The 10,985-nt window shown below is 35.3% G+C and overlaps 2 protein-coding genes across 2 annotated transcripts in view; one reads left to right on the top strand and one right to left on the bottom strand.

Moving 5' to 3' along the window:
- Positions 1-8,732, top strand: part of LOC115243391 (26S proteasome non-ATPase regulatory subunit 1) — a 39,096-nt gene extending 30,364 nt beyond the window's left edge. Inside the window, exons 11-14 of the mRNA XM_029820348.1 lie at positions 5,150-5,484; positions 6,079-6,431; positions 7,660-8,008; positions 8,479-8,732. Coding sequence (XP_029676208.1) covers positions 5,150-5,484; positions 6,079-6,431; positions 7,660-8,008; positions 8,479-8,549 — 1,108 coding nt within the window. The 3' untranslated portion in view covers positions 8,550-8,732. The remainder of the gene's footprint in view (positions 1-5,149; positions 5,485-6,078; positions 6,432-7,659; positions 8,009-8,478) is intronic.
- LOC115243399 overlaps positions 1-10,985 on the bottom strand; it is a 48,839-nt gene that overhangs the window by 8,366 nt on the left and 29,488 nt on the right. Inside the window, exons 3-4 of the mRNA XM_029820360.1 lie at positions 4,243-4,477; positions 1,517-1,865 (exon numbers count right to left, since the gene is read on the bottom strand). Coding sequence (XP_029676220.1) covers positions 1,517-1,865; positions 4,243-4,477 — 584 coding nt within the window. The remainder of the gene's footprint in view (positions 1-1,516; positions 1,866-4,242; positions 4,478-10,985) is intronic.

Below are 10,985 nucleotides of genomic sequence, written 5' to 3'. Positions count from 1 at the left end.
CTTTCCCTTCTCTCCATTTGCAACTTACTTTCGATTCCTTCGAGAAGTATAGGCGATGATCCTGTGTATAAGAATATTCGAAGGAATATATTTCAGATCCCTTGGATGAATATCAAATTGATTTCGTTCAGTTGATATATAGCTCTTATAAAATTGATTTTACTTTTTTAAAATTCTTAGGCGAAAAATATTAAGGGATTAAAATAAATGTGAATTAGACTTTTTGTATATTTAAATTATGAATTAATAATGTGGAATAAATTTTTCTCTTATTCAAGATATTTTTCGATATAATATAATATTGGGAGAAATATATTTTAATAAAATAAAATTTAATAAATTTAAGCTCGAAATACGAGTGGCAAATATTGAGTTTGAAGATTCTCTGAAAGCCGTTTCGCGTGTTCTTGGAAATCTTTTTGAAAATACTTTCTCTCTTGGTATGTTATTAATAGAGATATCGGAAGGCGAAATCCACGAAGCAACGTGTTACGTTTTTAGGAAAGAAACTTTGACAAGATATTTTTATCAGGATTCAACAGAGATATCGCGAGACTTAGATTGAAATATTGAGGAACGAACATTGATTTAACGCCGTGGATTTAGATAGATTACGAGAATATCGAATATAATGGAACAATTTTTTGTTAAAATTTTTGGCGAGCGTGAATCCCAAGTATATAGGGTGACATAAATTCATGGGGGAAACTTCTCGACCGCCACGTGAGTCGACTTGACGCGAGGCTAACCGCGTCTTGTGATAGTTACCGTGTTGTGCGAACCGGAGTGACAAAATGACGTAAATTTGTGCCGTCGTATTGCTGCACGGAAACGCGCCACCGTCAGGCACAATAGCGTGTTTTGAAAGCCCACGGGTTACGACGCGATGGATATGTCGTTAATAATTGCGAAAGCATCTGCCGCGTAAATCCAGACAAGCTTAGAAATTCCCTCTTTGCAAAATTGCACCGGGATAGATTGTAATATATATAGATATGCTTTGCATAAAACAATATGGTAGTGCTACAATACCAGAAAGAAAATAACGATTTCTTTAGCATAAAGGTAACAAGTATTCAAAGAAATAGAGAAAATAAAAAAAAGTCTTTTTTTTAGTAAATTCTCTAAAAAAGTATTTTTGAAGTAAAAGATACTTTATGAAATATTTTTTTCACAGGTGAATTAGAAATGAAAATTATAGAGAAATATAAAGCAAACTGAAATATTATATTTTTATTTCTTATTATTATATAATCCGTTTTTAATATTTCTTTTTCTAATTTTTATACTTTATATTTTTAATTTATACATTTTTCAATTAGTACTGACTTTAATTGTTCTTAATTTATTCAAATTATATATATATATATATATATGAAAGACTCTTTCTCTCTCATATTATATGTAAATCTATAGATGACACATTATGACAAATGACAAAACATCCAATGATAGGACACGAAACAAGCTTACAGAAGGATTTGTGATTCACAAACACATATCTGACTCGGCATACCCGTTGCGGAAGCTGCATCTGCGCGGCGACGGACCATGTTGCTGCAGCGGCAATAGCAGTTGCTGCTGCTGCTGATGCTGGGGCGTCAATTTTGATGGGGTTTGACTACCGGGGCTGCCGGCCATACCCTCGAGACCCCTCGACAGCTTGAGCATCTCCGCGCCGAAGGCGTGAAGGGCGGACATGGCCGAGGGTGGCGGCTCGCTTTCCGGCAGCCAGAGCTCGTGGGTGTCGATGGTGGTCAGCTCGGTGTCGGTCGACGTACCGGATGTGTGTTGCGGTGTTCCTCCGCTGCCGCCCGAGCTCTTATTCAGGAGGTATCTCTTCCAGGTGCCCCGTCGATCGAGTCCTGTAAATTGTCGGTGGGGATCTCAGCGATCTTATTTTTATTAAAATTTTTCTTTTTTCTTTCGGAAAGGGAAGACGGGATTCTGGGGTGATTTTTTTTTTTATTGGAGAGTTTTATAGGCGTAGAATTTTATCGATTTCGGATTGGAGATAATATCGAGGAAAAACGCTCGAATTATTTTTTATCGAAGACGAGAGATCATGTATATTTCTGTCTTTTTCTGTAATTTTAAATCTTTTTAGAAAGCTCAAACGAGTTTCTCGTATCGCGCGTTCTGCAATCTCCGAATCAATGAATTAACAATGTTAGAGGCAAATATTGAGTACTGAGATCCTTTAGAAATATTTACGAATTACTGCTCAAACGATTTATTTCTCATTTTATCATTTTATATAGTTCAGAAATAATCTAATTTCTTTAAAATTTTCATTTTTTATTCCTTCTTTCAAATTATTGGAATTCTTAAGTGTCTGTCGATGTAAGTCCCGGCTTGTAACGAGACGCTCAAAGGATCTCCTCTCGTGTTCTGAAATCTTTCAATCCTGCGGAATATTAAGTGCCCGGTAAAAATCGCGCTTCCGCCGTCGAGCTATCGATTAATTTTCATATCGGCGAGTGGCCGGACGCGACTTTCTCAGCATACTGTGTCGCATCCGAGTTCTTTGCATAATGCCCGGCATTTGCATATCTTCGTCGTGGACGTCGGCGGCGAGCTTCCGCTGACGTGCCGGCGAAATTTCTTGTCGGCGAGTGCCTCTAGACAGAGGCCCGCCTACTTCGGGATCGATCTATCGCGCAAAAAGGAAGAGGGAAAAGAAACCAACTGGCTTCGAAGCCATTAATCATGCGACCGATCCTGCATCCTCGATGTTGCGCGTCGAATTATTTATACGATAATGGCTAGTTGCACACGACGGAGATTCGTGCAAATAGATGAGAGAAATAATTTATAACTAGCAAGTATTCACTTTATTCCGGCAGAAATTTTCGAATCGCTTTGAGAGTTTGTGAAAAGCTTTTAAGAAAAAGATTTCAAGCGAATAACCTACTCTTATTCGCGACGTTTTTAATTTTCTACGATAACTGTAAGATTACCTCTCGACTTTCCCATTCTGAAATTCACACTAGAGAGACACCTAATCGAGAACGCGCTTTAAAGTGCAATAATTGTGCGATGCGCCGTGTGATAAAATGGCGCGGCGCATTCTGGCGTGAAGTTGGTATGCAAATTCCGTTTGTTGCGCGGTAATCGGAGATTTGCCGGAGTAAAATCAAAGCGACAGTAGATGCGATGGCTTCCGGCGAAACTCGCTGGAAGTGGGACGAAGAGAACCAAGGAACGCTTTCTCCCTCGAGAGCGCTTTGTTAAGGAGGACGAATTTGCGCCGGCATTCCCGGGAAACGTTTATGAGAGCGAAGCCCGGCACGCGCACTTCCCTTTGAAGCTGCGGGCTTCCGATAAATCGGAATAAATAATTTTTATTGGACGCAAAAAAAGAGGCTGAATAGCATATAGCTCTCTCTCTGCGCCGCCCATTTTCGCATAAACGCGACTAAAGTCGCGTGTCTTCGGGGAAAACCGGGAAATATTGTCGCAAGGAAGAATTGCTCGACAATGAACGAGGAATAAAGACGGCGAGAAGGATATATCGCTGTGCATTGGCATTTTTTATCAAGATTTGTTTTATTTCCTAACTTTGTATTTAAATTTTTTCTTTGTTATATTATATACAATTTTATGTTTGTATGCGTGTGAGAGAAAAATATGGGCGAAAAATTGATAAATGGTATAAACAATATTTCTAGAGGCGTAACAATTTTTTAATTTTTTATCGCTACCAAATGGGCGAGAGAAAAGCGGATAAAAGTGGTTTATGGAATGATAAGAGCGTAGATGAAAAAGAACAATATTTTTTAACCATTTGTTATATTTAATTAAAATCGTAAAAAACTGCGATTTTTTTGCCGAAAAATTACAAAGTATCAAGAATTCTCCAGCGTGTAAAAGAGATGGAAGGGAAAGGAGAGATTGAAAACTCATTAAATATATTAGCGCGAAATTTTCAAGTTTTAATATATCTCCACAATTCAGAACAATGAATGACGGTTCATAAATGCCAGGATACTTGAACGTTAATATCATGAACCATACGAATTTTCAATTAAATTTCGATTGTTTAATAATTTAAGAAAAACGAATTAAATTAAAAAGTAAAAAAAGGATTGAATTATAAATCTATTTTTAAAATAAAAAATGGAATCAAATGCGGGCTCGAATACATAGAAAAGATTAAACATATGAAAGCGATTCAGAATGAATCGATTTTGAAGTTTTGGGGATGGGGGAACAGGCTAGTGTACACGACAATACACAAACCTGCCGTGGGAGGTGCTCCCTGAGATGCACCCTGAGGTGCACCCAACCATCCTGATGACCAACCTGCTCCTTTTCCACCGATGTTTTGCTGTTGCTCCGCTAGCAATCTCACCGTTAGTGCATACGTTAGCAGCATCACGCCCAGTGGGATGTAGAAGCAGATTATGCTGCCGATTAATTTATAGAGGGGATCGGGAATTTGACAGGCACCGTCAACCAACACCGAATCGTCTTCCTGAAACAGGATGAGAAAATGTATCTGATAATTAACGTTTATATATTAAATCGCATATGAATTTGCTGAACGTGTACTTTCTCTTTCGGATATTATTAAATTAATTAAAATAATAAATTATTATATCAATTAATTTCTAAACCGTTATAAAAATATAGTATATTATATTTATAAAATATTAATAGACAGAGAGGTTCGTTAAATTTATGATTAATAAAGTCTTTCCTAAGATAATAGAATGTTTTTCTTTTTCAACGAATAATCTAAAAAAAGTTGAGGTTGTTAATAATTAATTATAAAATTTGCAATCAAATTTAGAATTATAAAGGATTTATGAACCTTTATTTTCCTCCTTTTATTCCTTTTATTGCATTTGTTCCATTTTTAAATTCCCACTTATTGACGATATTTTAAATCTATTTGGAGCAAAACAGAAAAAAAAGGATTAAACGCTGAGAATTCAAAAGATTTATCATTCTTATATAAAAAAATATACAAAGAAAAATTATTCAGTATATTTAATATTGATTTAAATTATAATGTACATCGATAATGTGAATAAAACACAAATTACTCGAATAGTGATGCATTAAACATGATGCAAATGTATGCCACAAAGCGAAGAGGAAGAGAATGCAAAATTCAAGAGCTCGATTTTCTCGCATGTTTCAGGACTCCGGAACAGTGTCCTAGTGTGGTGTCCCTCTTAGCGGAAAGCTACAATCCGCATGTGAGGTACGGCGCGGCGATGGCATTGGGAATTGCCTGCGCGGGTACCGGTCTAAAGGAAGCTATCGCTTTGCTGGATCCGATGACCAACGATCCCGTGAACTTTGTCAGGCAGGGCGCGTTGATCGCCTCCGCCATGATCCTGATTCAGCAGACGGAGTCGACGTGTCCTCGCGTCAAGGATTTCAGAGCTTTATATGCTAAGGTTATCGTAGACAAACACGAGGACGTGATGGCTAAGTTTGGGGCCATCTTGGCACAAGGAATCATCGATGCTGGTGAGTCCTCATCTTTAGAATTTCTCGCACGTGATGATCCGTGATCTTTTAAAATTTTGATTACGTATTCTTCGACCAACTTGATTTCTCTTTAGAAAATTAAAATTGCTTATATTTTCTTCTTTGAATGCAGTTCTATTATTGCAATGGGGTGAAGAGTAACAATTTAATATATGGGTTTTAGAAAAAAATATTCTGGCTTCATGGAACTTTCGATTCTTTGATTTTTTCGTAATTTTAGAATTTTATATATGTAGAATATTTAAAAAATCCTTGCAACTTATTTATATAAATTAGCTTTTTTTAGAATTTTATATTTTTTTATTTTTGTGAAGCAATTGTGATTTCTTAGAATTTAAATTTTCATACATTTTTAAATTCCCGAATTTTTGAATTTTCGCGTTTTTACAATTTTCACTCTCTATAAGCACAACCATCTAATCTCATATCTTGAAGCACTACAAATTTACGAAATATTTAGAACGTACAATTACTGTTTGTCATAAGTTAAAATTTCGATCTGTGGTTCATAAAAAGAAAGTCAGCTGCAAGAGTGCAACTGCGGATACGAGCAGATTTTTGCTTTTTCCTTAGGCGGCCGTAACGTGACCGTGTCCTTACAGTCGCGAACAGGACACACGAATATGCTGGCGGTAGTTGGTGCTTTAGTGTTCACTCAGTATTGGTACTGGTTTCCATTGGCGCATTGCTTGGCCCTGGCATTCACACCCACGTGCTTGATCGCCCTCAATGCTCAGCTGAAGATGCCCAAGCTGAAGATCAGGTCGGATGCCAGACCGAGCATGTACGCTTATCCCGCACCCCTTGAGGAGAAGAAGAGGGAAGAACGGGAGAAGGTCACCACCGCCGTCCTCAGCATTGCGGCTCGTGCCAGGAGACGCGAGTCCGAAAGGAAGGCCAGGGATTCACACGAGAAGATGGAAGTGGTGAGTTGAAAATGTTGTCGAAATATCAGTGGGATTGGATTTTTAATCGAGGAAAAAAAAACGAGAATGGTCGTGGAAATTTTTTAATACGAAGTCCTTTTTTTCGGTGAAATAAAGTTCTGCAGTCTATCTGTCGTCGCGTTCAAATCACTAGCTCTTTTGAAAAGTACTTTTTGTTTATATCTCGATAATCATTAATATATTAGATTGATATTATAAATTAACATTAAAAATAATTCTTATAAGAATTATAAGAGGGAAAAAATATTATTCTTGCTATTTTTCCTCTATTGTGACCGTTTTTTTTTTTTTTTTTTTTTTTTTTTTTTTTTTTTTTTTTTTTTTTTTTTTTTTTTTTTTTTTTAATATACTTATCGGAAAATTTCGAGGTGTTTTAACAACTTGATTTTAAGACCTGATTTTGATTAAAATAATAGGGAATCGATCGAATTTTGAAATGTTAAGATCCACGAATCTCTTAGGATTTTTATGGTTTTTTTATATTTTGGACTTTTCAATTCTGCAAGTTTTAGATCTGTTTTTAGATTCTACGAATTTTAGAATCTATTTTTAGATTAATAAATTTTCGAATCCTTGACTCCTTGAAATCCAGATTTTTTTGATATTTTAAATTTTTACCTTAACTCAAGTCTTAAGTTTTTCTATGTTTTAATATTTACATTTCTTCTGATAATTTGTATTCTTGCATTTTTTTCTTGCAAGTTTTTATCTGTTAATTCTATGATTCGTGAACTTTTGAATCATGAATGTTACAATATATATTGTTGAACTTTTTAGATTTTGCAATGTTTGATCGTACAATTTTTAACGTTTGCTGTTTCGTGTTTGTAAAATTTTTATGTAGAGATTTGCAAGCGAATTGTTTAAATCTTTACGTAGCATTGTTTTTATATATTTTTGGCTTACATCTGTTTGCATTGTGTGATGCAAACTGTGAACATGTGTTGAGCACACATTTTCATCTCTTAAATATATATATCGAGTCTCAAGTTAGAAGAACTCAGATAAACAAGAATGAAGTTCTTTGCACAAGACCGAAGTCCTTTTCCTGCCAAAAAACCAATTTCCTTCCGAAACATCGATAATCCATTTCTTCCTATTTTGGGATTTGGTGGTAAACGCGGTGATTTGCATGGCAAATACACGAAAAAGACAGGATAATAGATTGCTGACAAGCGACGGGGGAAAACCTTAAAACATATTGCAGGATCCGCCTTCGGAGACGAAGGAACTTCACGAGGTGAAAGAAGTCGCGTCGTCCTCGAAGGAGAAGGATGACAAGAAGAAGGACGAGAAGGAGGCTAAGGAGCCCAAGGAGAAGGCCGAGAAGAAAGGAAGTAAGGATGATGAAAAGGAGAAGAAGGAGTCCGAGCCGAACTTCGATATGGCGGAGATCCTTCAAAATCCTGCGCGAATTCTGCGTCAGCAACTAAAGGTCATCCAGTTGCTCGAGGGCAGTCCTTACGTTCCCGTCAAGGATATTCAGATTGGAGGTATCGTCATGGTCAAACATATACAGACCGACACCGAGGAGGAGCTCGTCAAGCCTGTCGCCGGTAAGTAATAGATTCTAAATTTATCAATCAACGATTAAAACTATTTTTGTTTATAAATTGATCTTGAAGGGGAAAAGAGAATGTTATTAATTTGTATTTATAATAGATAGGAAAAAATAAAAAAAAATGAGACAGAAATTTTAAAAGAATATTAAAAAAGGAAGATTTTAAAATATTTTTATTATATTTTTATTATTAATTTATAGAGAAGGAGAGGAGGGGAGAATTTAGTTATAAATTTTCAAGAGCTTGTATCTTTTACACGCAATATTTTATCAATAATTTATAATATATTCTTAATATTGTTCGAAGAGAAAATAAGAAAAGCATAAAAAAATTAAAAATATTTTTTTGTATTACTTTGAATAAAATTATTACGAGAACAAGAGCAGTTTTGTCTGTTCTTACTACTCCAGCACCGAAGAGTGTGCCGAAAGGGCGTGTGCCTGAGCACTTTCGGTTTGTTTCAGCTTTCGGACCGAAGCCGGAGGAGGAAAAGGAGGCCGATCCACCCGAGCCTTTCGAGTATACCGAGGATTAAGGGCCGGGAACACGCATTGCCCCTTTCTGTCATCTCGATGTCCGTCATTCGTCATCGCGATAAAATCGCGATACGCTTGTCGTCACTTTTTGTTAATATCATCGCGCCTGCTTTTTTTTTAGTGCGTGTCTATTTGATCAGCGAAATATTCTGCGAGCTCTAATAAAACCGTTGCGTCAGATCTACTCGTGTTATCAGTGTCGTTTACCTTGCAAACCTTTAATTAGATCTCTAAGCGACGAACAAAAAAGACAAATTAATCGATCGCTCGCGAATTTAGTTCTTTATACTGAATCATATATATAAATAAAAATATCTTCTTTTTAATCTATCGTTTTATGATAGATTAATTTTCATTAGAAGAAATTAAATGAAAAAACGAGAGATTTTAGAATGTAAACAATAATTTTTACACTGTGCGCAACGATTGTAAATAAATTGATGCTCGTCTTTTTCATGAGTTTTGTTATTTTTTACAAATTAATAAATTAAAATTTATAATTACAAATAAAATAGAAATAATTATATGTTTTTTTATGGTTTTATATATTTCTATTAATATCTGAAATTTTGGCTAGTATTAACACATACTTTTTTATATTTGCCGTAACTTTTTAAAAATTGATATTGCAAATATGTTATATATTCTAATGAAATTATTTCATCGAAAAGAATATGTGTTATTATTCTCCTTTTATATTTTTCTAATTATGTTTATATCTACTTTTGAGAGAAACTTTGTTTTAATTTGTATTAAAAATATTTCTTACTTTCGTATTAATTTTTATTAAAAATATTTGTTTTAGGAGACTTGCTCTCTTGCAATTTTAAGATATCGTCTTTTAAGTAAATTGATTATCAGCACTTCTGCGCACGAAATTTGACGCTTCCTACAAATCATTTATTAATACTTTACACTCGTGGAGACAATCCTAGCCATTCTTACACGTCCATTTGAGCGCTTTATCTCGAAAGTCAGTGTAGAGTTTCCGCCAGACAACACACTCCATAATTCATCGCACTCGTCGTTAAACTTTGACGCGGGGCTTACGGGTCACCCGTATAGACATGAATCTTCCTTGAAATACGCTTCCGCTTTCAGTCTCCATCGTCTATAATGGTCAGCTCGTATTCCACTTCCGCTGTTGGCGGTCGTGATGATCGAGCGTAGGTCATAACGTCCGTCGGTGACTACAAGTAGGGTAAAGGGATGAGGAAGGGAGACGGGGATTGGAAGGGAGAGATGGACGTTCTCTCGTTGCAAGATTATGGTCCACGCACGTGTACATCCGCCGCACGTGCGAATTCCGCTCGACGTCACGTCGATAACATTCATGATGTGATGTCTCGAGGGGATCGAGGGAAACTCGGTGAAGACGTCAACCGCGCTCTTTAATTTTCCACGTTGGGATTTAAGTCGTAAAGAATTGAGAAACCGAGGATTCTCAGGGATATGCCACGCGCCACGAAATCGGGGAGGATGAAAAAGTTCCGGGATTTAAACACTTTTGTATGTCAGTTTTCTCTGAGAATTTAAAGATTTCAGACGCCGAAGATTCGAAGGATGAAGAATCGTTATCTATTCCGAGGAAGTTCGAGAATTTTTCTTGAAAATTTTTAAATCTCGGAAATAAAAGCATCTGAAAATTTAAGATTTAAAAAAATAAGAAGAAAAATCGAAAGATTAAAAAATAATATTTTGTTTAATTTTTTTATATTCAAACTCAAGATGTAGAGAAGTGAAAAAATCGAGAATTTAATTCATTTTTAGACACTATAATTGAGATGGAAGAATTCCAGGAAGAATTCCAGATATTTTAGGAATTTGAGAATTTAAACATTTGGAATGTTAAGAAAAATTTGAAGAATGAATGTCTTTATTAATCGCATTAATTTTGAGAATTTTTAAATTTAAATCAAATATTTCAGATTATAAAAGTATAAAATTAATTTTTTTAGAGTCTAAAAATTCGAACTATTGAAAGATTTAAAAATTCTAGATTTTGAAATTAAAAGGTTTTATCAATTTCACGAGTATTAAAATTTTGATATTAAAACTTATAGAAATATCTTTGCATTTTGTTAAGAGTGTTTTCATGTAAAGAGTGAAACCATCCACGTTGAAAATTAGCAGACTTATAAAAATTTGCGACACACACCCACGCTAAACTCTTAATGAAAAAGTTATATAACTTTCATGAAAAGCTCATGCAATATTTTGATATTTAATTTAAAAAAATTCATGTACTGTTGAAAATATTTAGATAGCATAGAAATGAAAGAGTATTCAGGTTCTACAGGTTTGAGAAATTCGCAAAGGTATTCCTGTTTATTTATATTGCCTCTTCACGTATCCCGTAAGTGTGAAACTCGGATTAAAGTGCTTAAGTAAATGATGTTACGACGCAAGTGTGAGATGCGGAATACACGAAAGAG

This window comes from Formica exsecta, unplaced genomic scaffold (assembly GCF_003651465.1).
Source record: "Formica exsecta isolate Colony F162 unplaced genomic scaffold, ASM365146v1 scaffold120, whole genome shotgun sequence".
Lineage (NCBI taxonomy): Eukaryota > Metazoa > Arthropoda > Insecta > Hymenoptera > Formicidae > Formica > Formica exsecta.
This window is presented reverse-complemented; position numbering and strand designations above follow the sequence as displayed.